Here is a 27,735-nt window from a genome sequence, read left to right as displayed (position 1 = left end):
TATATATATATATATATATATATATATGTGTGTATATAATAAAGAAATTATATATTTTGCAAGTATTTTTATGACTCTTTGTATTTGTACCTACATTATATCAAATCAGTTAGTCCAGTCATTTACAACAGATGAAATATAGTCATTTTTGGCAAATACCGGAAATTAATTGTTGTCTGACTTTTTGCCACAGCACCTGTTGTTGTGTAAGGTTGCAGTCTGGTATTAAAGCAGGCTTAGAAGATGTGCAAGTTCTTTTTGAGGCTGTTTTCTCAGTGTGAACACAGAAAGTTGTGAAAACCCGTGGACAATATGTGAAGGTAAAGTTTACCCAACTGTATATACAAAGCTTAGATTAATTGTTGTGTTATATGGATGAGGGGACTTTCCTGACTAGAATAGATTTCTGTGGTAGAGAAACTGTTATATTTTAACAGTTTACCTGTGCTAAGTCATTAGCTATTAAAATTTCTGTTTTATTGATGATTAATTTTCTCTTTGTGTTTGGGGCAGTGATGACAGCTCCAAACTCAGCAGAAAGGAAGGCCTGCTGGGACGCCAGGGACCATCTCTGGAAGTGTTTGGATGATAGTGATGACAATGTTGCATCGTGCCAGAGGTTCCAGAGCGAATTTGAGGCCAAATGCCCAGCCCAATGGGTAAAATATCCCATCTTTTTTATTAATGGTTGCAGATAGTGTCGATAGTAGTGTCACAGATGAGAAGCTGACAGTGTTTACTGGACAATTTTGGAAACTTTAAGTTAAATGTAGACATTTAGAGAACATTTTAAAGAACCTAAGCAGCAACAAGATTGTCAGCCTTTAGTAGCTTCTTGCTCCTTTCCATTCTCCCCTGCAGGTGAAGTATTTTACCAAAAGGAGAGACTTCCTGAAATACAAGGAGAAGATGCAGACAGAGGGATTCGCACCTGCTGAAGGCCCCCAGGGGGCATCCTAATCACCAGAAACCATCAAGAGCTGCAAGCTGGCCTGGGTTTGCTGAGGTGCAGGACTTGGACAGGAGCTTGTGGCTTTGTTGCGACAGAGTGCGTGAAGATCATACTAATAATGTTATTTATTTTTACAAATTAAGGCTGCTTTAGGAAATACAAGTGGCAGCACAAGGGACCTGTTTGAAAATCCTCGTATCTTCCATCCCCAGAAATGCTAAAGAGTCCAGAGTTACGGAGTCCAGTAGGATTTCACCTCAAAGTAACGTGTAATTTTGGACAGATTTTAGTATCGTTACCTCCTGCTGGAATTCTGAAGTCTCACATTCAACCTGTTGCCATTAGTTATCACAACACTGTCCAATATTAATGTTTCTGTGGTTCTGTTCAAGCAAAACTATTTTTTTCCCACACGTCTGTATTTCTCTGAGCAGAACAGAGAATCGTGTTCTACTTTTGCATCTGCCTGGTGTTTTTCTTAAAAATATGTGATTTGCAAATAAGAGCTGATCTGATAGTGGAGATTTAAACTCTTTACTCTCATTTTTTGAAAATCTTAAAAGCTTGAATGACTTGTGTCGTTCAGGAATAAATCAAAACAACAGAGTGGTTTTAGTGGTTTTATTGTTGCACATGAAGTAATATTGGATCATCTTGACTCCTAAGTTGTGTTGTGGCTGGATATGAATGCACTATCAGGGTCAACCAAAATTTAAGAATGTTACAGCTCATTTGAAACAGGCAAGGACATAGTATGCTTATATTACAAGTCTTTAAAGTATTTACAGAAGAGCGTGGCCCCTGGGTCAAAGGTCACTGCTGTAACACGACTGAGATGTACGAAACCTTCGGGAGAAGTGAATAAATTACACAAGAAAAAGACATGCTTCTGATTGAGGCTACGCTAAAGGCCCATACTGTACTTACAATGCTGTGATATAAAAAAAAAAAAGTGACTAATGACACTTAAAATCTGTGTACAAATATATAAAGGCATATATTTTACATTTTTGCACAGTACAGTGAGTGTTTTGTGCAAACCTTTTTTGTGATTTGACAGTTGATTGAACAAACTACTACACCCTTCCACTCCTTGCTTGCACAGTCTTTTCCTTAAATGCTTTCTTTGCGTGCTGCATTAAAGAACCAGTACCCAGAGGGAGTCTGCAGCCTCCCACAGTGGCATTTCATTTTTTTTCTTTACATGCCAGGAGAAATGTTGCTCCGCCCAGGAGACAATGAAAAAGTACAAAAAACGGTCACGCTATGGTGCGACAAGTGAACGATTTCGTGAAACCAATTTTTTTGCAGTTACTAAAAAAGCTTTCTGTATTTCATAAAGATCCTTTGTTAGTGTTTGACTAACCTGAGCGCCACAGTTAAAGCTTATACTTCAATAAGTAGGTAAAATATCTTGTTCGACTTGATCTACCTTTAAAAATTTCCAGATCCTTTCAACATGTGACATGAATGTAAATCAGGAGCGCAGAGACAAAGGGTTTGTTCGTAGGATCCAAAACACCCTGCTGAGTTCACTGGGTAATGACCAGAGTTGGTCTATAAGCTTCTGCGATGAGGAAAAGAAAGTTCTGGCATAGGTCGAGCAAAAAGTAACTGAAGGCAGCTCAAGTCTTTAGCGTAAATACAGTACATCTTTTCTAAACTTCGTTATGTTATATGATTGAAGGAGAAAGGTAAAAAGGCTGGTTGCAGTTGAGTAGTCAAAAAAAACAAAAAACTTTTATGCCTTTCTGATAATTTTTCCTTGGCCTTCATGGAAGTAAAAGAACCGTGGTCCTGTGCTTCCAGCTGGTCTTCTGAGGTAACATTAAAACTGACACACTTTAAAGGCCACATTAACCTGATTTTTTGAAAATGGAGTTTATTGAACCTTCTGACAATTATTGTTAATTCATAAAATAATCATTTGAATATCTGAGATTTAAATTGTGTCATATTTGCTACATCAGATTTCTCTTTTTTTGGTTAAAAATGTACTGGGGGGGGGGGGTGTTAGGGTCACACTGATGATGTAAGACATTTTAGAAACTCACGTATCATGTCTATGATACACTAGGAGTCACACTTTTATTTGCCAGATGGCTGGTGGAGTCAGGGAATATTTTTCTAGCGGTGGGTCCCAGGGGGTTGCCGACTGGTCACCACCAGGGCATCTCTAGATATGCTAAAGGAAGCCCCCTTATTTAGTATTTACCATTTGAGCTGCTCTTGTTATGGCTGCCAGGTGCACATCATTCATTTTATGAATCTTTCTAAACAAAACTGACTCAATCTACCGCAACCAGGGTGAGGATGAGGGTGGAGTGTGCTTTGACATCACAGGAAGACATGAACACTGTTGGGGTAAGAAGTTTGAGAGTAGGTCATGTTAAAATTGTAGCGTGTAAATTCATTAACACAAGGCACTGTAAAAGGCACTGCAGTGTTCGAGTAACATGTAGCAACAAGAATTGTAACGTTCACATTCATTTTAGGACACAAAAGCAGCTTCAGAAACTTTGGTAAGAATGTGCATGAAATGTGTAAGGAAGGCCCACGGTGTTCAACGTAAAAAGTACAGTAGCTCTACGTATACAGTACACTGGCAGCCACGGTAGATTTCTCTTTTCATGCATTCATCTCGCTTTTAATCCAGCAACCACTTCTTCCCTCTTACACGAAAGACAAGACTGATTTTTTCCAGAAATGCTGAAATGTGTTCAATTTAGTTGTAAAAAGTATATTTCATTGGAAATGTTTAAGTTCAGCAAACATGCAATAAAAAGAAACTTGTCTACAGTGGCCATATGTAGCTTATTTCTATCTAAAAACAGGGAAATAAAAGGATGTTGTAGATCTGAAAATGTATTTCAGGTTTACTGTAAAACTGTAGCTTATCATTTTTCTTCTACTATAAATCAAAAAAACTAAATCAGTTCTTGATTTTTAAAGGTTTCAGTTGGAGTTTAAAGTCCCCCAGTGGCCAAAGGCGTTTAACATTCCTTGTAACACACCAGTATGGCCAGTATATAATAGTATATCTAAGCAGCTGGTGAGGGTTCTTTCTCCACTTCTTCTGCTTCTCACCACATCCATGTTCTTCTTTTAAGGCCTGTTTAATCAGTATAATTCTGAGTAATCGCAACACTTGCCCAGTCTCTTCCTCATCTGTTTTTGAGTTCATCCCCACTTTGTACCGCCAGCACCTGCCCACTGTTAGTTATAAGCTCCCAGTGACATTCTTGGCCAGTGCCCAGGCTGGGAACTCAGTCAGATTGAAGAGTGGAACCCCCCAGGTGGTGATGGCCAACATTACCACCGCCACGCCAATCAGATTCACCCCAAAACCTGCTTTGACCTGGAGATGAGGAGGAGAAAAATTACTTCAGTAAGCATCAAGAGTTTCTGTTTGCCACATAGTACGAAATAAAAAGAGCCTCGAATTGGACACGCTGTTCCCTAAAGTCTTTTGATTCCGCAGGTGCAAGAAGATTGTGGGACATTGAGTGTGTGTTTGTGTGTCGTACCATGTCCCTGATCTGCACGTGGCCGTAACTGAAGACGATGGCGTTGGGGGGGTTCCCCACTGGAAGCATGACCCCAAATGACACGCACATGGTGGAAGGGATCAAAGTGTGGAGGGGGTTGATGTACAGAGTCTCCGACTGGACAGAGAAGTACGCAATGAAGAAGAACAAAGGGGGTAAAGAGAGAATAATGAAGAAAAAAGACAAGAGGGAAGAGGAGAGGTCAAATGGTTGGGGGTACAGAGGTTATAGATAAGACAGAAAAATGTAAAGGAAGGGGGGAAGATAAAAGAAAAAGGATGATAAAGAAAAATTGAACAAACGGGAGAAAGAGAAGGTCAGAGTTAGCAACTGCTACAGAAGTTGATATGACACTTTTAAAAAACATAACATTTTCACATAATATAATCATAAAAATGTTTGTCTAGAATTAACGTCGCTACTGACCCATCCTGTCGCTATGATGTCATAGTTTTGCAATGTGGGGAAAAATAAAAAAAATTGCATGTTGTACAATTTTATCTGCTGTTACAAATGGTAAGCATTTTAAGGTTTTTTTTAAAAAACTGAGCTTTAAAACATGCAACAAGAGTGGTAATAAAAACCCAAAGAGGCCGACAGAAATCACTGACTATATTTTAAGGGCCAGTTGAGATTACATAGAACAAGACAAAAATCATTAAAACATGTTAAAAAAGGCTTTAGCCTTAATGAATGCAGTGTAGTTTGGAGCCGAAAGCAGGGTTCATACGTCATCAGTTAACAACTGGATAGAGGTGAAGTATTATGGCACCTGCTGTGAAATAAAAAGAGCCTTGATGTGCACTTTATGAGTAAGTGCACGAGGAACAGGCGCAATTCTGCAGTAAAGTGGCTTGTGACGTACTGGTGAGAAAATGTCACCACTGACAGCTAAAATAGATTATTGCCAATACAGCAGTTTTTGGGGGGGGTTTCTGAGTAAAAGGATCATAATATGCAAATACACAAATATTTTCCCCCTACTCTTACATGTGTTTGTGCTGCTATCCCAGTATAGTATAAGAGTATAAATAACACAGGTTGTTTTATATATTTTTAAAAAAAGAGAACACAATCAGCACCACTTGCCTCAAGCTTTACATTGTTTGCACTGTTACACGCACACACTTATGTAACGGTTATGTAACCAGTACTATTTAGACCACCTGGTAAAGATTATTCAAATTCGTGGCCCACATTAGAAGTAATTAGCATGGTTTAAAAATGAAAAAGTATTTTCAAGCAGCACATTAGCGCAGACCTGTTAAACTGAATATCCTCCAGGTCATTTATGTGAGTGTTTTTAATGATTTATGACATTTTTATGATCATTAATGAGGAACAGGTGTTGCGATATGAAAGAGAACATGTCGTACCAGCGCAGACAGGATGGGCAGGAAGACGGTGAGAGTTGCTGGGTTGGAGGCGAACTCGGTGACCGCAGACACCAGCAGGCAGGCTAGCAGGGTGACCGCCCAGGGAGGAAGACCACTCATGGGCTCCAGCTGTCTGCCAATCCACACTGACAGGCCGGACACCTACGCACACACACAACATTAATCAGCTTTCTACATGCTGTTCATATGCCCACCATTACCTAATGTAATAATATGTGAAATGATTCTTCTCTTTTATAGCTACAGTCTCTTGTAGATACATGTAGAAATCACATTAACTCCATCAAAGTAATCAAGAAATTTTAAATGGTGAAAATGGATCGCAACCCTCAGATTACCCAGAGGCTATGATGCCAGAGCAGTAGAGTAATGCAAGAACACACAGACATATATTCGTAGTACCTTGCAGCCCGCTGCCAGTGCATAGCCTCCACCAACCAGGATGACGATCTCCCACGGCATGAGTCTCTGGAAGTCCTTCCAGGTGATCATGGGAGCCAGTGGGTCAGACTCTGAATCATCATCTAATATTTTAAAATGACAGAAAAATATGTCAATAGAGCAGGATCTGGGGGAATAATATCATGTTATTTATTTTTATGTTTTTATGTTATTATGGGGTTTTTTTTAATTTGAGGGATATTTTATGTAAAATATTGTGAATTTCAGTTAGTGTACACTGTATTTAAGTACAGTATACAGGAATATCAAACACAGGGACAAATGTCTGCATTTCACATTTCAGGTACGCAGTGTGAACTCACTCAGAACTGGTTAGGCTCATTAGTGATTAAGACTATTTAATGTTCAAAGCTAAACACAGTGATGACTTCAGTTGATGATCTCTGTTCATGAATGCCTCGGAAACAAAAATAATGACCCCCACGTATTGAAGGGTTAACACGTCATCATCATTACATGTCTGTCTGAAACATCATAAATATTTAAGAGCTTGACTGAGCTACAGCTGTGTCTTTTATGTTATGGTGTTAGACGTAAGGGTACTGACTAGTGTCAGCACTAGCATATCTTGCGTTAAGCTGCGTGAAACTGTACATTTTGACAAATGTCTGGTGTTCCCAGTGGGTTTCAAAACACTGCTGTGCCAACTGTTAGAAGTTAAGCTATTTTTCACTGTGACCCAGTGAACCTGGAGCGTACAGGTAATAAATCAACCTGCAGAGGCGTGTAACGCAAAAAAACAAAAAGCACTTCTTGACACCAGAGAAATCTGAAGCACGTCACAGATTCTGGCATTTTAAAAACAATATAATACTTGTGGTTGACTTACTGAGGTCGTCAAACACTTGAAAAGTCATTTATTTTACAAAATCTCAAATGAATGGCTCACAACATCTGTAATGTGCTGTTAAAATAATCTGAGGTAGTATACGAATGTTAACGAAGCTAGCTGAACAACATCACTGAGCCCTTTTTTATTATTCAATATGTTTTAAAGCCACCAAATGGGGCCCTGATGAGACAACCCAAAGGTGCTCGAGTGCGTGTTACTGACCTGAGTTTTTACAGCAAGAGGAGGAAGAGAAGGGCCGCCTGGCAGGGATGAGGAAGAGGAGGAAGCCCAGAAGAACAGACACCGTTGCATCAGTCCTGTAGCCTTTCCTGAGAGAGAAATTAAGAATACACAGATATAAAACAGACACAAAGTCTTATTAAACTACTTGTATTTATTTTATTATTTTAGATATCATGAAGTCTAATGTAAAGTATTTTCACTGTGCTGATTTCTGTATGCTTTAAAAGGGACCTATCGTGCTTTTCCTTACTTTCTATCTCAGTATAACACTGATCTTTACAAGTCCTAGCTCTGTATGATGTCACTGAGATATTCTTTATAGTCGATAAAATGCAGGGAGAAGTGGCTAAAAGGACTCTTTTGAGTAGCAAATAATGCAAAAGTACTCTAACAGAGGCCAAAAATCAAAAATATGGCGTATGAAAAGAGCATAAGCACTCCTTTCTAAGTGTCTATTATACCTACTCTATGTGACAGGGTGTGTATTTGTTACGGAGAACCAGCGCTTCACTAAAGTGTCTGACCACTAACACTTCTGAACGTTTGTGGTGATCCGGCGCGACATTATCAGTACTTACTTTTCAAAGAGCGACGTCCAGCCGGGCACAAAGCCAGGCTCTCTGGTGAACCACAGCAGTGTCATCAGGATGAAGAAAACACCTGTCACCACCTCTGGGTAGCTGCACACACAATCCACAAAAGCGCGTCAGCAACAATTACATGAGTGACAACACGATGGGGACAAAATGTCACGTCTGGGCTCGTGAGTAAGATGCAAATGCATAGCTTATATTTACACACAGGTGAACTTAGTCCTTTAAATATACATAAAAAGTGGAAGAGTTGACATCATAGTTGGAATTTCGGGAAATTATTTTGCATCGTTTCAGCTCTGGCACACACCTGATGGGTCCCAGCTTTGCGTACTCCTCATGGATCCTCCTCTCTGACAGCATCTCTCTCCTGGTTTTGCGTTTCTTACTGAGTGAGCAGGTTTCTCTGAAGCTGAACACACAGACAGCAACAACAATATCAACCACACGGTGACCTGATACGGTCGCTTTGTGCTTTTCAAGCTGTAGCCTCAACAACATACAGGCAGCAGGATTACCATGAGTCTATAATGACAACATGGAGATGTGGGCAAGTAGGAGACCCATCTCTGTAATCACACCCCTGCCTGTGACCATTAGCACAGCAACTAGCAACACAGCACACACACAAAGATCCTCGTACGGGCACTCACTTGCAGCCGAGGAAAAGGAAGTGCAGCCACAGCCAGGTGAGAACCAGCATGATGATGGCGATGGGGAAGCTGAAGATGAACCACGTGCCAAAGTTGATCACCTTTGCGTCTGGATAACGGCTGGAAAGACAGTTGGAAACAGCAGCTTTAAACCACACTCATCTGTCGTCTTCATTTCACTTTAATGTGTAATATACGCATTGCTACACACTGGCTCTTTAGGGGCTGAGCCTCATGACTTGTGACGGCATGTGTCACGACCGATAAAAATGGAACCTTATCACGTTTAAAAATAGCCGATTAACTCACATCAGCTACACACCTTGACCCAGCCTCGGTCACGTGTGTTTGCTTTGACTGACAGATGTTGTCATTCCCATTTACTTATCTGTGCAGCATTACAGCTGACTGTCCACACTGATAAGACTGTGACTATCACAGCTCAGAGTCCTGACAGCTTGAGAGCTATACTACACAACTGGACAGAAGCCATAATGGGTCACCGAAATTCTCTTAAGAAACACTTTAGAACAGCGGTCCCCAACCCCCGGGCCACGGACCGGTACCGGTCCGTGAGTCATTTGGTACCGGCAGTAGCGGTTTTAGATACGGGCGACACGGGCGGTTGCCCGGGGCGGCATCGTGGTGGGGGGCGGCATCACGGGCATCGGCAAAAAAAAAAAAAATTGCTCGTACTCATGCTGCCCCGACATCATGCCAGCGCATACTGGGAATGGCATAGGCACCGATCGTTTTTTTTTGGCCCATTTGCTGGGAGTAAGGGCGCCCTCCGTTTGCGAGGTGCGCCTGCTGCTTGCGGCACAGGGAGGAGAGGGCGGGGCGGCGGGGGATTCTCTGGCTGGCTGGAGCAGCATCTAATAACCAACTCGCAAAATAAAACAAAATAAAAACAAACCAACAACACGAAAACAGCAGACATTATGATACAGACTTATAATTTGCACCGATGTTTTTTCGAAATTCTATACACGAAAAGTGAGCGCGAGAGCCCTCGGTGCGCCTGCTCGCTGCTGAAGTCAAAGTAAACTTTATTGTCATCTCCGCTACATACAGTACAGTATATAGAGAGACGAGACGACGAGGCTCCGGTTACAGCAGTGCAAGTAAACAAACAATAAATATAAGAAGAGTAAGAAAATAAATATACACTTTTGGACCAGGGGTAAAGGGATCAATAACAATTTAAAATGTATATTTTATATTTTGTTGATTTAAAGTCTCACACACAACCCGTTTTTAAAGTTTAAAAAAAAGAGAAAGAAGAGGAGGAGTGTAGCGACTTCCACAGTCGCTAGATGCTGGGGATGGAGCCTGCCTATTTGCCTGACGCGCTGTCAACTGTACGCAATAATGCGAGAGGTGGAATTGCTTGCTTGTTTATTAAAGTGCTTGAAAAGTTTACAGAGCAATGTGATCGGCTCGCGATTCAAACTCTTAAAACATCACAGCTCTAATGCAACAAGGGGAAACTCGTTGTGCTGCGGTCAACAAAAACTACGGCTACCCAGCCCTCCTCTCTGTCAAAATCAAACCAGTGAAAGACAGACTGACAATGCCCTCTTAATGTCACCGCTAGCACCCACGTGACTCCCGTTACACATCACCATAGCAACCAAACAAATGAAAACCCAGTGATCATTAAAATTCAATACATTTAATTATGGCTCCTACAAGGAGAAACGAGCAAAAGATACAGGTAAGCAGATGTGTCATTGGATAATGGCAGGTCATTTATCCTAAAACATTAAGAATCAGAATACTTTCTTAATCCCTAAGGAAATTATGTGGGTTACACTTCCTCCAAGAAGAAATGGTAAAAATAGTAACAGTAAGAGACTAAACTCCAAACAATATATACAATAATATAATATTAATTAGTCAATAGTTGATTTGTCCTGTTCCCATTGTATGACGAATTATGATGTCTGTTTAGTAGCCGTTTGCATACTATGCATACTCTCTCTCTCTTCATATATAGGGTCATATATGTGTGTGTGCGTCCGTGTGTGTGTGTGTGTGGGGGGGGGGGGGCAGAGGGCGTGTTCGCCCGGGGCGCCAAACAGGCGAGAGTGAGACTCGGGTGTGAAATGTATGGTTTTCAGGGTTTTTATCGGTTTTTAGCGTTATTTTGTTATCATTTTTTTCGTTAACTCGGTTTTCCTGGGTCTTTTCACGTGTGTTATGAATAAATCTTCTTTTTTTAGGTACCGGTACTAGTTTTATTTTGTTGTATTTATCCGCGATAAAGGCCGGTCCGTGAAAATACTGTCGGGCACAAACCGGTCCGTGGCGCAAAAAAGGTTGGGGACCGCTGCATTAGAAGCTTCTATAGAGCAGAACGCAGTTACAGAGTAAAGCAGCAGCATCTTTCTATTTTAAAAGAAGAGAACCAACATGACATGCCAGAAAGGATGCCACTTTCTAATATTCAGCCTTATATATAAAGCCTTGTAATATCTTTACACATTCACAAATCCCTTTGGGGTTGCATCAGGAAGGTATCTGGCGTAAAATTTGCTACAACAAAACATGTGTGGAGGGACTTGTGTGGCGCCCCCTTGTGGATAAGAGAGCAGCCAAAAAGTATCCATTAATGCCCTACATCTAAGTTCACATTCACACTTATGTGAGGAGTAACTCAGGGATACTTTAGCATGCAGCCTGGAGCATCCAGGGGGGAATCAAACTACCAACCTTCCCCTTACTGTAGTAGATGACCTGCTCTAACCACACAGTTGTTACACACTTCTGCAATATACTATTAATATTTACAACCCTTTATTGATAACCTATTGAAAGGTAAGTTTATCACCTAATCAAATGTATTCATGTTTAAACAGTAGTGCTGTTATACATCTAGAACAGTGGTTTCAAACATAAGGCCCGGGGCCAGAATTAGCCCAGCAACTCCTCCAATCCAGAAAGGCTTTGGAAAATGTGTATAAATTAGGAACTTTTGAGTGTATTTTGAGAAGTTTTCCAGGTTTCCCTACAGACAAAACCTTCCCCATTGCCATTCATACTGCAACAAACTAACAGATACACAGGAAAATGACAAAAATGTTCCTGTTTTTCAAGATTTACTATATTTTCTGTGATTAAGTAGAACGTCTATTCAGTTTAACACATTTGTCATGCAGAAAAGTTGAAATGTACTGTTGAAACTGGACTTCTTTTTCTGTTATTAAGAGTTATCAGGGATTAAATGTTGAGTGAAATGTCTTTATTCTGACAGAAAGGGAAGATTCGCTGACACGATTGATACGATCAAAGTGGCCCACCATGTACAATGAGTTTGACGTCCCTGATGTGGAATGTTTAGGTGTTAGTTGCTCAGATTTGGAGATACATCGACTCTAGAGCTCTTGAATCCAGTGGAACTAAATGACATTCACTGTTACTTTCCAAGCTCATAAATGGTTTCAGTTGGGGTTTGTTTTTTCAAAGGTCAAGATTTTATTTCTTATTTTAGCTAATTAAAATGTTGTTTTTTCAGTTAACTATATAACCTTGGTGATCTCTGTACCCTAATTCCACCCAGTGACAGCTGGGATAGGTGAGGATAGCCTCCCCCCTTTTTCCACAGAGGAAAAAAAAATCTGAGAAAACTGTGAGGAGACCATATCATCAACATTAATAGCCCTCTATGTAGTGTATCAGTAGTTTATGATTAGTGCACTTTAAGCTATAAGACAAGTTGTTGGTCTCCACTGTTGTTTCATTTAAAGCTATATAGGTAATAAAGTGTGTTTGCTCTGATATGCTTCACTGCTCTGTAACGACACTAAGCAGAGTAAAGGTGACATGCAAAGACGGTGATCACGTATGTGCTGCACGAACAACTCTGCCATGCCTTCTCTGACCTCCGGGCATTCGCATCGTGGATGGAAAAGTGAAAGCGAGCCAATAAAAAGTATGGGAAAATGACTGGGCTACTTGTCATCCTCTGAGGATCATAGATATCTGCATCAAATTTTACAGATCCCATCCCCTAGATAATATGAGGGAAAAACCCCATCAACCTCATAGCTCGACAGAAGGAATCAGGGAAAACATAGACCTTTGGGAACCATGAGTTTCTATATAAAATAACAGCAGAGAGAAAAAATGAGATATTTCAGGCAAATAGAAAGTTTCATTTATGAAAAACAAGAACACAATAAATTAAATAAAAGTATGAAACTATTCTAGAGCTTTTAAGATTTCATCTTAACACCAAATTGCATTTTAAAAAGAACTAAAGCAATAAAAATCATAATATGTTGACAACATCAGTGTCAGTGTCCATCAGGATTTCCTGTACTGGATTAAATTTTATGATCCGTACTAAAGAGACACATTTAAAAACGCTGACAGTCTGCTGGCAGGGCTCTGGAGCCATGAAACACCGGATTCTTTGCACAGTTTAAATAGTTGAAACCCAGTTTACACGAGTATCTTTAATAAGAGCAGAACTTTCACCACTGAAACACAAAATCCAGCTTCTATTACCACAAAATTACGTACAAATGGAGACAGAGAACAATTAAGTGCACAGTGGAGGGGGTAATAATTCAAAGGTGCAGTCCTGTCAGAAAAAAACAGAACTAAATTTTTTAAAAGTATCTCACTTTAAAAAAAAGCCTTTCATCAGCAGACAAAAGTGGAAAAAAGTTATAAGATGTAAGGCTTCAGCACAGACGTACATAAAAGATGGATGTTGCTAGCAGGATTTTTTTAACCTAGATCTCGTATGGGTATTATTTGTCATTATGGTAACCAGCCTCTACTTGTCTTTATAGTCCTTTTTAACTCTAATGGGGACCATAATGTATCAAATGAGCATTACAGTGTATTCAATATGAATTAAGATAGCGACTGGAGACCATAAACTCATCAGGAAAATGTTTACTGAGATTATAGATCAAGCCAACGTTGGGGGCATTTAGTCAGAGACTTCAACATAAACTGACTTTTAAAATAAAAATAAAACCAAATATCCTGATTTCAGTTTTAGGATACTACATTTCTGAATCATCAGGTAAAAATAAATTTGTTGATTCAGAAAGCTATGAGTAATGATATGTTTGCAGTTCCATTCAATCCAATTTTATTCATATAGCACCAAACCATAGTTGGCTCAAGGTGCTTTATATTGTAAGGTAAAGACCCTACAATAACAGAGAAAACCTAGCAGCCTAAGTCTAGAGCAGGGTAACTAAGGAAGGATTCAGGGATACCTGATCTAGACCCAACTATGAGCTTTACTAAAAAGGAAAGTTTTAAGCATACTTTTAAAAGTAGACAGACTATCTCCCGAATCAGAACTTCCATAGAAGAGGGGCCTGAAAGCTGAAGATTCTCCCTCCCATTCCATTTTCAATATTATAGGAACCACAAGTAAGCCAGCAGTCTGACAGCAAAGTGCTCTACTGAGGTGATACAATACTATGGTGATGGCCAGAGGGGCCGATGGCGCGATATGGCAGCCTCGCTTCTGTCAGTCTGCCCCAGGGCAGCTGTGGCTACAACTGTAGCTTGCCTCCACCAGTGTGTGAATTATTATTATTATATGTAATAATATTATATTATTATTATGAGTTTCACAGATAAGACAGAGCCTAATTGTATGTGTAATCAGGCTTGTATGTGAGGAGAAAGATTTTAAACTCAATTCTGGATTTAACAGAGAGAGCCAATGAAGAGAAGCCAGTGTGGAAGAAATCTGCTCTCTCTTTCTAGTCCTTCCCAGTACTCTTTCTGCAGCATTTTGGATCAACTGAAAGCTTTTCAGGGAAATTTACAGTAGTCCAGCCTAGAAGTAATAAATGCATGGAATATTTTTTTAACGTCACTCTGAGACAGGATGTTTCTAATTTTAGAGATATTATGCAAATGCAGGAAAGCAGTCATTACAGTGTTACTGGAGGCCAAGGTAATGCCATCCAGAGTAAATATCAACGTTTCTAAGATATTTAAGGGCCAAGTACAATAACCTCACAGTTGGAGGTCTTCCAGGTCATTATGTCTTTAAGAAATTCCTGCACTTTAATTAATTGGAGTGTGTTATCTGGCTTAATGGATATATAAAGCTGGGTATCATCTGCATAGCAATGAAAATGTACACAGACTACTGCCTAAGTGATGAATGAATAATTTGAATAGAACTGGTCCCAGGCGGAAGATGAAACCTAAGAGAAACCTGCAAACAAACAGCTCATTTTCAGCTTCTAAAAGTTAGCCGGGTGCTAAAATAACCTTCTGATAAATCTAACATTGCTTTGTTAGCGTCTCTGCCCTCATTCACATATCATGGGACTGACAATGACAAGTCCTCCACTTTGTGTAGACACACACTAATGTGTCTACAAAAGGATATAGCATAGATAAAAAGGCTTTTTTGTTTAATTTGTCTGTATGTTCAAATTTATTTTTATAAGTTTGGTTGTATTTGTGCAGCACTGACAAAAATCACATCCACAATCTGTACAAATATGCTTGTCAAAGCAACTGATGTCAAGTTTATCACTTGTTGTACGAGCATGGACTCCAGTTTTGGATCAACTAAACTGAATAAGTACACACAATCACTGAATTTCAAGCTTAAATCTCTAATCTATGAGATTTTACTTTACACTGCTTAGACTTGTTGCTGTTCCTGTTAACAACTACTAGCACACACACTCAATCCCACACAGATCAAAACCTGACCTTTGTCCAACAAGCTGTGACATGAAGGAGGCCATTCTGTCAGGCTTAGAGCAGTGGCCAGATGAAATCATCTCTGTCAGCACTGTAGAGGCTGATTAGTTTGATCTCTTGTGGCCCGAGACACTCAGCTAACATAAACTTTTTCAGAACAGAGAACACAGCAGCCAAGAAATCAACCAAGCTGTAAACATGTTTGAGAACTGAGGAAATGTCTGCAGTCATCCAAAGCCATTACAGACCAAATTGTCTCTCTGGTTCTGAACAGTTTGTAAAGTAGATTTAATATTACTGTCAACAGATGTTGGAAGCTTATTTAAATCATTACATAAGCACGCGTTTGTGTAGATACCACATACATGAGCATACTTACGTGTTAAACTGTTCAGCAAAGATGAGGTTGGTTGACGTGCCGGTGATGGTGATGAGTCCTCCGATGGTCGCTGCATACGTGATGCTTAGCGACAGGCATTTACAGATCATGTGATCCCTTTTGGTGGGATACTGGGAGTCTCTTCTCATCTTCACCCTCTTTACATTTGGGATTTCAATCTCAACCTAGACGGCAGTGATGAAAATGTTGTAAACAAAGAGCAAACATGAGAAGCAATCAGGAAGATTGCTTCTAGTTCTTGTTTCCAGCAACATGGCTATGGCACACCCTCTTCACTGACACACTGCTCACCTGTGGCAGGTGGCCGTTGGTGTTTTTTATGAATTCCTGGTTTGAGATGGGCTTGAGACCCGAACCGTTGACCTGAGCGGTTTTTGTCTGAAAACAACAGAATACCGAATCAGTGCAAGCATATAGATTTTTCTGTGGCTAAGTTCCACATTCTGTGTACTTCACAGACACACACACACACACAAACACGCACACACACAAACACACACACACAAACACGTCACTTACGTCACTTAGTGTGGAGAGCTCCTGCTTATTGTAGTCATTGCTGAAGTAAGAAGAGCAGATAAAGAAAATCAGTATGGTTGTGTGAGAGAAAATTGACTTTACTTTGGTTAAAACGAGTGAGACTGAAGGAAAACAGTCATTTGATGTAACTTAATAGCACAGATAAAGAGGTAAAATACTTGCAGAACTACCACAGAACCCTGTGTAGACAACTTAAACAGACATTCACATATCATCGAATGTACACTGAATAAATAAAGACCCAAAATGTCCACAGACACATACCAGCTGTTGCGGTAGAGCAACTCTAGCTGGTTCTTGTCCAGGTTCTCTTCTTTGTCTGACACAGCTGCAGAGAAACACGGGCATCGTCAAGTCAATGACAGAAGTAGTTTGAAACGTTCGACTGTTTGCCTGTTAACAGGAGACCCTCTCTGCTACAGCACCTTAGATAGCTTCTAGCTAATGTCCACACTGGTACAAGCACTGTCGTTACATTTGCAGAAATGTAGTGACAGACCCAGACATACCACTGTCCTCTTCAGGCACCTCTGCTGTTTCAGAGTCGTCATGACTGTCAGCCAGACCGGTGCAGATCAGCTGCTGCAGGACGGCCTCAGCTATGGGCATCACCATGGCTGTGGTGGATGTGTTGCTGAGCCACATGGAGAGAAATACGGTGCAGCACATGAAGCCCAGTACCAACCTGCACGAGAAGGAGGTCATTTTATACTTTTGTGTGTGTGTGTGGGGGGGGGGGGGGGGGGGGGGGACATTTTGACTACATTTACCTTCATTATAGTGTTTAAATGTACAAAAGTGTGATGCTCACATGCCAGGCTTGGCTCCTGCAATCATCACCATCCTCAAAGCGATCCGTTTATGAAGGTTCCACTTCTCTATGGAGGCCGCCAGGCAAATGACTCCCATCAGCAGCAGAGTTGTGTCTTTGCAGTACTCTGCTGCTACCTGAACACGCACAGAGGTACAAAAATTATCACTTCAAATGATAAGTCTACATCATTTCAAACTAATTCAACAGATGCTGGGAAAATAAACAAAATGAGATGTTGTAGGCAGGAAGAAGTTCCGAGACCCTCCTTTCACCCGGTCCACCCTCCCTCATACGGGATCAGCACTTACAGTTTGTTGTTCTTAATCTGCTCTACTTCCCATCAGCAGCGTTCACAGGTCTGCAGCGTTACATAATCCCAAGTGCACTCACCTCTCACCTAAAATCTTTTAATTTTCCTTAAGCTGAACTTTTACACTTTGGTGTTCTTGGGAACAAAAGTACACAGGGTAGGGCCTATAAAAATGTCTCTCCACACTGTTTGTTGTCATATAAGATGTCAAAATCCCATAAATGAACTTTTAAAAACAAGAAACCAACTTTCAGCCTGAATGGGAATCAGACAGATGCTGGAATGCATCCAAGCCTATCAGCTGCTTTACAGTAACAATAACAGCTGTTAAGATAATAAGTTAAAGAAATGACTAAAATAGCTAAAATCTCAGTGTTGGCTAATGCAAAGCTTAGTAGTGAGAGCTCCAGGTTTAACAGACACATAATCATTGCTACAGTATTCACATACAGTATACAGATTATCCTCCACAGCTGTTTAGCACAGAAACTCGGCTAATCGGTTTTCATTTCAATTTGCAGCTACAAATCCAAGTCATAGTCCTTTCCAATCACTTTAAATACTAGCATTTTTTATGGAACACTCATGACTGCAGAAAACTTTAACTGTTAACTGTATGAGATAAGATCCTGTGCATTGTTGATACTCTTATATTCCACTCTTGAGTGGCAGCAGATGAAGACGGAATCTAATCTCTAAATTAGCAGCATTAAAGCAGCAGAAAATGCGGAGATTACAAAAAAATGAAAGTGCTATAATAGACTGGAAATGTTGCATAAAGCTCTCTGCTGGCATATTTATGGAACACCATCACAAGCGGCTTACAGCAGTGTTAACAGGCAGCTTTTGTCACTGTTTGTCAAGGCGCTTTGGTCACAACTCAGTTTTTATGTAATGCAGATAACAAAGGTAAAGTTGATGAAGGTGAGTTTAATTGAGAGGACGCTGTTACTGGTATTTTTTTTTTTTAAAGAAAAAAAGGGACTGACGCCAATGGCTGCCACTATCAGTAACGCCAATCGTACTGTACTAAGGTTCGACAGTGGTGTTAATGGTCGGTAAAGTGTGTGAAAGGCTGGGTGTGGCCACGTGAAGAACACTGAAGAACATCAGTGGGTACTGATGATGAGTGCCGGGTTAATGGGTTCATCTGCACTCTCCACTCAGTCATGTCTAATGAAACCTTCACAGTTGAGTGACCATGCCTCTGGTTTACACTGGAGTGTAATAGGATAAGCAACAGAGCACTGTAAATCAAAAAACTGATGTATGTCTGAGGAGCACACGCGTGGACCAAATTTCTTTAAGCATACATAACACAGTCCAGAACACAAAAACCATGCACCGTCTGATCTGCACGTATATTTTTACTACCACTTTTTTCTTTCTTTTCTTGCTTTAATGTTGCTTTAGAAAAAAATTTGCAAACCCGCAATAAAGTAAGACAATGCAGTGTCTAAGGAGAATATTCTTAATTATTCAATAACCTCTTCCTATTAATATGGACATAACTCTAGTTAAACAGATATATAGAGATCTGTACAGCAGATTTTTACTTTATAAAAACTGTAAACACTGTAAAAATTGATGAAATTTGGTTTTGCCTTAAAAAAACCTACTGGGGACTCTTGTGCCTCATACTGTACAGTTACAAGAACACTTATAATAATGTATACTTTATTGATCCCCGTGGGGAAATTACTCTCCCTGCATTGGACCCATTCAATCAGTGAAGCAGTGGGCAGCCACTAAGCAGGCCCAGCATGTAGGGACAGTACTTTGCTCAGGGGTACCTCAGGGTAGCCGTTCAGTGGATTCGAACCCCAGACCTTCCGACCATGGGGAAACCACTCTACCTACTGAGCTATCCCTGCCCCACTTGTTTAATTAACAAAAAGCAAAAACCTTAACAAGAATCTGACCAAGACTTTTGTATTGCTACAGGAGTCTCAGTCCTGGTGGCTTTTCAAACTGAAAGAACGGAGGATATTTGTACAACAAGGCAAAGTTTTAACAAAAGATATCCAGAATTAGGACGTAATAAATTAAAGAATCATTGTTATCGTTTAGATTTACTGCACTGTGTCAAAGCTGTAATTTGCCTTGAAAATAGTTAGCTACGCATGGTGCTGTAGCAGGATTTGCAGCACATGGCTGCAATCCTATTTTACAGTGTTCTTCAATGTTCAAACGGGCATTTTAATCACATGACACATTGAAAACCCAAGAAACATGATGTGAAAATCTCCATACAAAGACAGAAAAGTGGAATCAGCACACACAGCATTCACTGGTACACAGAATGACACAAAGATTAAGGTACTGTCTTTTCAGAAATTGAGAGCAGGCGATGCTGAAACTTCCACCAAATTTCAAACATGCAAGCAGAATTTTAGGTATTTTGTGGGACACTGAACTGTGTTTTAGCACCTTGTACCAATCAGTTTAAGATTTCACTTATAACACATAAAGCGTGAGGTCTACCTACTGATGGACTGCTAGAAGCCAGAGACTTAAATTCTCTTGTAACTCTTCTAGTTGTTCCTATCCCTACTCCATCTCTTTCATTTTCTTTATTGCAGATCCTCAAAATACTCCTGCCATCTTCTCAGCACACTCTTTTCACTCAGTACATTTCCATCTCGACCCTTTATCAGTCATATTGTCTCTGCTCTGCATGTTCTAACCCGACTATGTGAAACTGCCACAATCGGTCACGTTTTTAATTCATTCTGAAAAACGGGATCTTTGTTTTTCTTTGCTCTCCTTCTCTGCTCAGGCTCTGCAGTTATGAAAAATCAAAACTTTTAGCTCACAGTAGATGCTACAATTTTCAATATACAACTCACTCTTAATTTGGCATCTCAAATAGAGTTTATAAGATTATTTCAACTTCAGAGAACTGAAGCTCGAACCAGACAATCAGCTGGAAAGAAGGACTCACCTCACTGGACTTGAGTACACCAAAGAGCGGGTAGAGGAAGGCTGGGACCAGAGCAGCAGCACCCAAGGGAACAGCTTCAGACACCCAGTAGACGGCCGTCACCATCAACACATAAGCACAACACGCCTCCTGCAACCCCCAAAAAAGTCTGTCTATATCATCCACACAATAAGCAATACAGAAAAAAAGACACAGGTCTCTATAGCAATTGTATTATTATTTTAGATTGGTAGCAACATTGTCCACACACACACACATCCATGTGTGCACATGCACACATGGATGTGTGTGAGGATGTGCACACATGGATGCGCACATAAATGCGCACAGTCTTTTAGAATACATTACAAGTACAAGTACAAACATTGTGTGAGTTTATTGTTGTGGCAGCAGTGGGGAGTGTTGTTTGTACTTAATATCCAACTGGGACACACACTAACACTCTCTCTGACAAAACTCTAGCACGCACACACACACACAGTGATATTACATTAATCTTGTTATTGGTTATATAATATCAACATGCCAGCCTCTCATACCGCTCTGTCGCAACACCAATGGGCTTAGTGACACGCTCTCCAATCTTCAAAACTAAAGTTGAATCTCGTGACATTTGTTAAGACCTTTTATAGCCGACACTCGCTTTGTAGAAAAATACAGTTTGTTCATAAATTAATTATGCTTAATGCTTAATAAGCTTAATTTAGGTCAGAATGAATGTGTCACAGACAGGGTGCACATAGTGCTATTATATATGCAGATTATCACTATGTTATAATATGAGACTTGGATAGTCTTTTGTTGAACACAGATTTCATATTAGCATCTATCAAACGCTGCTGGAGTCTGTACTGAAGAATGCTTAGTATAGCATTTCGCTTGTAGCAGGTCACTTAATCTCAAGTTAATAAACCCACAGGGAGGAGAATTAGCCACAGGACTTCAGCGTGAACCATGTCCAGACATGCTTGAACTCCCATTTTTTAAAAAAAATACTTTTCAGAAGTCAAGCTTATCCATGCCTGCTGTTTACATTATGTTGCAAGAAAACGCATGTAGATTATTACAATTCAAAGACATTGTAGAAGAGCCCCGAAACTTTGAAGTTTCAAAGTATCCACAGGTAAGCACAGATGCCTCTGTGACAACAACCACAAAGAGACTGTACAAATGTGGCCAGTGTGGGAAGTGTGCAAAAGAAAAAAATGGTGTTCAAAATGAACACAATAGCCAAACTACAGTTTGACGATCAACATATCGATGAAGACAAGAAATATGAGAGAATGCTTGTTGGTAATCTGCTGCTCGCAGACCATTTTTAAGGCAGCTCAGTATGTTTGAATATGCATATTGATCTTCAGTGTTTTTATCATGTGTTTGTATTCAAACTGTGAACCACTTTGTAACTCTGTGTTTTGAAACGTGCTATACAACTAACGTTATTATAAAGCTACAATAAGCCATTTTAATAGCTATATTAAAAGTTTTACTAGCTGTAGAAGTACTATAGAAACAGTAACAAGCAAGTAAATATTTAAAGGCCTATTATTATTTTCAACTACCACATTTATTTATTTAAAAAACTACCTTGCAGTACTATGGCTTTAAGATAAGATGGGTCTTATTATTCAAGATATTTGATGTGACAAGAAGGATTTTAAATTTAATTTTGGATTTAACAGCGAGCCAATGAAGAGAAGGCAGTATGGGAGAAATATGCTTTCTCTTTCTAGTCTCTGTCAGTTTGTCTGTTGCTGTGTTTTGGATCAAATGAAAACTTCTCAGGCAGTTTTAGGACAGCCTGATAAAAATGAATTACAATAGTTGAGTCTAGAAGTAATAAATGTTGCAGAGTGATGGTAAAATAGTTTTTCAGCATAACTCAGAGACAGGCTGTTTCTAATTTTAGAGATATTGCACAGATGGAAGAAGGTCTTTATGTCTATAAGACGTTCCTGCAGTTAAACTTACTGGTGTGTGTCATCTGGCTTTGTGAGTAGATAAAACTGGGTATCATCTGCACAGCAATGGAAATGTATGCTATGCCTTCTAATAATACCGCCTAAAGGAAGTATCTATAATGTAAACAGAAGTGGTCCTAGCACGGAACCCTGTGGAACTCCACACCTTAACCTTAACCCCAGTGTGTGAAGACGACTCCCTATTTCTGCTCTAACTGATATCACAGACAGCCAAAAAAATATTTAAATGTCTCAAAAGGGGCATTTAGAGCATTCTAAAGCCCGAACTGTTGGCTCACAGGGATTACTTGCACATACAAAGCCCTCATTATACGAAACACTGGCCATATTTAACAAGCATCTACCACTCTAACAGAAAATAAGCAGAAGCATAAAATGTGCTCTGACGTGGCTCTGTTTTTGATTTGCTGTTGACAACACAGGTTTTTACTCTAAAGACAGGTGCTTACTTTTTGGAAACGTTCCTAAAGATTTAAGAGGCATTTCCAGGCATTAGGTGCAGCTGCCTGATTAGACCAAAATGAGATGTTTGGGGTTCATAATCAAAGAGAACTTCGCCACTGAAAAGATTACAACAATTTAAATCCCCTGAGAAAACATTCCAGTATTATAAAGAGAGACATTGTGTCCAAATAATGAGTTTTTGCACTTTAACAGCTAGCTTTACAGCATCCTGCCTGTGTCGGACACAACACCACACCGAGGACGTGCTGGAAGTCTGCCAGATCAGAATCAGAATGCTTTATTAATCCCGGGGGGGGGATAGGATTAAAGCAATGCCAAAGGTCTGACTACTGGTTTGCGGGGGGAAAAGCACACTGATGAGAATGTAAAGAGAAAAAGAAATGTGACCTTCGGAAGGAACAAACAAATGGACAGATAAACAAAAAAGACAAATCAGCAGTAATCCATGATTGATTATTGGTCACTATTTATCAGAGCACAGTTGCCCCACAGAAACTGCAGCTTCAGTTAGATCCTCAAATCTTACTCTTTGGCTTCTTTGTTTGGCTTGTTTTTAAAGCCATTGTACTTCAACCTTTGTGCAGAAAAGACTTCACGCTAAGACGTGTCGAGGTTCCGAAGTCATCACATGAAAGATAACCTGTGCTTGTGCTGATTTAGGCAGGCTTCTCTGAAGGTTATGTAACCAGTTATTAATCTTAAAAATCATTTCAACTACAAAATTAGCAACTCTCTGTGGTGACAAAATTAAAATCAGTCTACATATATTTTATGAAAGTGCCACCTGCAGGGCCATTTTTGAGGGAAAGTGGACAACTGACCGGCCACCCCGGCTGTGACAGGCATGAAAGTGTGAGGTGCTGTTTTTTGTTTTCCATCTAGGTGAGAGTTCACTTGATTTCTGCTTCTGTTGTAAAATGTGATATTGGAGAACCAGAGGGAAAATGTTAAACAGCTTAACAAACTGTAATGGACCCTTCAGGCACAATCGTATCTTTCCTCAAGCAAGATGCTGCAGAGAAGAAAAATATAAGTTTTTATATTCTGGGTATTTAGCTGCAGTTTGTCATAAGAAACATCCATGAGTGACAGTGCATCTTATTACTCTCTTTGTGCTAATGAAAACAGTGAAATAGATCATGCTTTAGACCATTTAAATGCATTTAACAATCAGGACACCAAAAGGACTCATAATTTGTTTGTAACAATGCCCTGGATTTGTTGTTTCCTACTTTCCTGCGAGATCTGTGAGGAAGAAAGAGGAATGCAAATGTTTTCCCTTTACTGCTATTCACTAGACACTTCTTGAGTCTTTTGCATTGGAGCCCAGTGTGGTTTTAGAAGCTTTGAGCAAAGCGATTTCTGTGAGCTTACTGGGATGAGAAGGGAAGTTTTAGCTTACTGGGATGAGAAAGGATGTTTTTCTTTGAAATCTCAGTGTTTTGCAGCTGATAGGTCAGCTTTTCTCTAAACAGAAGCCCATTGATTGCCTCGTCAACTAACTGTTATCCGTGATCAGCTTGGGAAATGAACATGATTATTATTCAGTTTAAAAAAAGAAAAGACAGTTACCTAAGGATGTCTGATAGGCAGATTAGGTCACAGCTCAAACATTTTTCACTGAGTCAATCAGCAGAAGGCTAAACGGCTCAATAGATAACATGCACACGGTTCACTCCTGTGCCCATTTGTACGGAAAAATACTCACATGAAAACTGACTTTATACTGACAACACTGATGAAACTTCCTTTTCTGGGACTGGAGTTTGACCTGTCCAAGGTGTACCTCGGCTATCTCATCAGTCATAGGGTACACACCTACAGACCCCACTACTCTGAACTGGGTAACAAATGGATGACATATCAGTCAAACAAATTAGTTATCCAAATTGCTCTGACAGTAAAAGCATTTTTAAAAGAACATCAGTACACATCACAGCTAAAAAGACCATCTTAGGTGAGTCATACACATATACTACACATATTTGTCCTGATCACCACAGTTATCGTCCTGCAGGGTACATTCATTGGCAATCCATCCACATGACAAGACAACTAACAACCACAAATGCCAGATTTCTGCTAAAGGAAAAGTCAGAGGCTCACCAAATATAAATCGTAATTAACTGCCAGTTTTTTTAACAGTAGCAGCAATTTTTCAGTGTGTGCATCACAGCAGCCAAGCCGAAAGCCAGGGAACATCTCTTTGCGTGTGTGTATACGTAGCTGTCTGGACTCAGCAAAAACTTTGGAAAGTTGTGAAACTGCACAAGTGCGCCTCTGATAAGCACTGTGCTTATCTGCCACTGGCTCTGCTTCTTTGTTCCTGTCCTCAGTCTCTCTGACCTGGCCTGACTGCATCCTACAGATGTCCTGTTCAGCTGCAGCTGGACACAGGACCTCTCCAAACACACACACACAATGTTACTCTGAACCCGTCACATTCCCGACACAGTCTGGGGTCCCTGGTGTCGTAAGGAAGCCACGTGGGGGCTCAAATCCAGTGTGGTTGTGGGTTGATTATATAACTTAATTGCTTGGGTTGTTTCTTTCTTTTTCTTTGTAGTCAAGTTTTTGTTCTTTTGTTCTTTCTTGGCCTCATCCTGCGCCACTTACTCATGCCAAACATCCACCACCACTGACATAACAGCAGGGCTCCTTGGCGATCGCTCTTATTGGCTGACGGTCAACTTGTGGAGCATAACACTTTCTTTGAATATGAATGACATTAAAATAAACACAGAGAAGCACCTGTAGTTACAATTGAGATGCGTGTAGAAAACACTATGGCCGTGTGCCAATAAACATGACAGAATATGATCTAAAGTGCACCGCCTCTCTTACGACCCTTGTTCATTGTGTTTATCAGAAACAGCACTGATACCTGGTTCATAAATACCGAGAATACATTTTTTCTGCATACTTTTATCACTGTTTAAGAGAATTGTTGGGAGTTGTTTTATGTGTTAATTCTTGAGTTCTTAAGTTCTTTCTTTTACCAGAGATGTGGTTTAAGCTCCAGTCCCGGCTGCTCACGAACATTAAAAACTCAAAACTTCAGATTCTGATTCAGATTTTTTAAACACAAACTTTAACTTTGGTAGCTATATTTAGCGTTTGATCCATGCTTGAAAACACAAGAAACAAAAGGAAACACCTAGATATACTATAACTGATACTGTTTTATCACAGAACACCTTGAGGATTTTGAAAATGCATTGCGCATGCCGTGAGTTTTGAAATGACGTGGGACTTTCAAACCAGCACGTTCTCACTCCCTTTAAATTGATTGTTACCTCTGTGGCTCAGATTGTAATACATTAAAGTCACAAACTGGAGCTAATGTGCACCACTTGCATCATAAATACAGTGACGTGCTCTGATAGCGTGTTTTAAAGCTTCAATTTTGGTTTGCTGATTGCTACCGTCTTTCACTGGTCACAGGAGAAAAAAAAATCCTAATCCCAATTGAGGTGTTCTCAGTATGACATACACTAGAGGAAAAAAAGTGCTTTCTACTGGATATCATGGAATCTGACAGGTGACCACGTTAACCAGAGGGGCTCTGCAAATCAGAGAAATGCACTGGTCTGAGCCTCCATAAATATGAGACCACACCACAATCTGAAAGTCTGAAACAAACAAAACAAATATTCAAATATTTTAAAAAACAACAACATGAAACTCACTCCCCAGTAGCAAAAGTTTAAGGTTTTAGTCTCAGAATGGCGAATGCTTGCAAATGGCTCATGTAATTCTGTGCTTTTCATTACGATTTCACTAATCCGAGGACACTGAAGACAGAGCTATCCCAGATTCGCAGGGAAGACACGCAAAAGAGGAACGGACCTCTCTCCTTTTATTCCCATCTTTTCCCTCTTCACTTTTTTATTTTTCAGGAGCACGATGATGTTTAGCTCATTAACATGTCGCGACATCTCCTCTCCGCACACACGGCTCAGCTGGTGATCGGGGGTGCTCGAGACAAGCGATTATCAAAACGGAGGACAGTGCGCCTTTCTCTCTCTCTCTCTCCCTCACACACACACACACACACACACACACACACACACACACACACACACACACACACAGACCAAGATCCCATCAGGACACTGAGGCCAAGAGCAGCAGCATCACCACCCACAGATCAACTGGATATCTTGTTTACTGCTGTGCCGGATGGTTGCTAGGTATTTATTAAGAGTAAATTATTGGCGCATTGATGTTTGATTTAATCTAAGTTCGCATACACTAATTATTTTTAACATACATCTTTAATTTATTTCTTATAGGCACTTATAGGCACCATCACATTTAATGCTTTTAAGAGATTTTCTGGTGCTTTAAAAGTAGTTTCTCGTCATTCCGTCTTTAAATGTTTCACTGTGCATTAAAGAAAGTGTATCTGTCGATCTACGAATTAACTTCAATAACTTTGACGCATTTATATGTCAGTAATTTCCAATCGAATATTAATACCTTTATATTCTATCCATCAAATACATTGATAGTGAAAATTATACAGTTAAACTCTACCGTGCTCTTATTTTGAAACCCATTTGGTTATGGTAAGCGTTCTGTTGCGTGTGTATGCTAATAATGGTAAAAACATTTTTTCACACTCTCTCTCTCTCTCTCTCTCGTACTCACACTGGTAGGGTGGATGAGCGGTAAGGGAAGCAGGGACAGCGGGATGAACACCACAAGGATCAGCTTCCTCGCCCTCCACAGCTTCCTGAACAGATCCATCCTGGCTGCAGCCTCCAGCCTCATGGGTGACCCGGAGCTCTGGGTGGAACCGGCCACAACTCAGCAGAACCGGGCGTAAGAGTCAGAAGTGGCCTACGGAAAGCCTCAAGGCACAGTCAGGCGGGGAGAGCCGGAGGAAAGAGGAA

At 40.2% G+C, this 27,735-nt stretch overlaps 2 protein-coding genes across 2 annotated transcripts in view; one reads left to right on the top strand and one right to left on the bottom strand.

Annotated features, from left to right (window-relative positions):
* LOC134646606 (cytochrome c oxidase assembly factor 6 homolog) overlaps positions 1 to 1,481 on the top strand; it is a 5,640-nt gene extending 4,159 nt beyond the window's left edge. The window contains exons 2-3 of the mRNA XM_063500432.1: positions 514 to 659; positions 862 to 1,481. Of these exons, the coding sequence (XP_063356502.1) occupies positions 514 to 659; positions 862 to 960 (245 nt within the window). The 3' untranslated portion in view covers positions 961 to 1,481. The remainder of the gene's footprint in view (positions 1 to 513; positions 660 to 861) is intronic.
* A 78-nt stretch (positions 1,482 to 1,559) lies between these two features.
* Positions 1,560 to 27,657, bottom strand: slc13a4 (solute carrier family 13 member 4). Its single transcript, XM_063500425.1, has 16 exons — positions 27,491 to 27,657; positions 20,391 to 20,519; positions 17,134 to 17,270; positions 16,832 to 17,007; positions 16,587 to 16,650; positions 16,302 to 16,341; positions 16,074 to 16,160; positions 15,762 to 15,946; positions 8,681 to 8,800; positions 8,338 to 8,439; positions 8,013 to 8,114; positions 7,414 to 7,520; positions 6,300 to 6,421; positions 5,877 to 6,038; positions 4,480 to 4,617; positions 1,560 to 4,310 (listed from the first exon to the last, which is right to left on the bottom strand). Exons 1-16 carry the CDS (start codon positions 27,611 to 27,613, stop codon positions 4,173 to 4,175), a joined length of 1,932 nt encoding a protein of 643 aa, XP_063356495.1. The 5' UTR covers positions 27,614 to 27,657; the 3' UTR covers positions 1,560 to 4,172.
* Positions 27,658 to 27,735: the final 78 nt, after the last annotated feature.

The sequence above is a fragment of the Pelmatolapia mariae genome, linkage group LG17, assembly GCF_036321145.2.
Source record: "Pelmatolapia mariae isolate MD_Pm_ZW linkage group LG17, Pm_UMD_F_2, whole genome shotgun sequence".
Lineage (NCBI taxonomy): Eukaryota > Metazoa > Chordata > Actinopteri > Cichliformes > Cichlidae > Pelmatolapia > Pelmatolapia mariae.
This window is presented reverse-complemented; position numbering and strand designations above follow the sequence as displayed.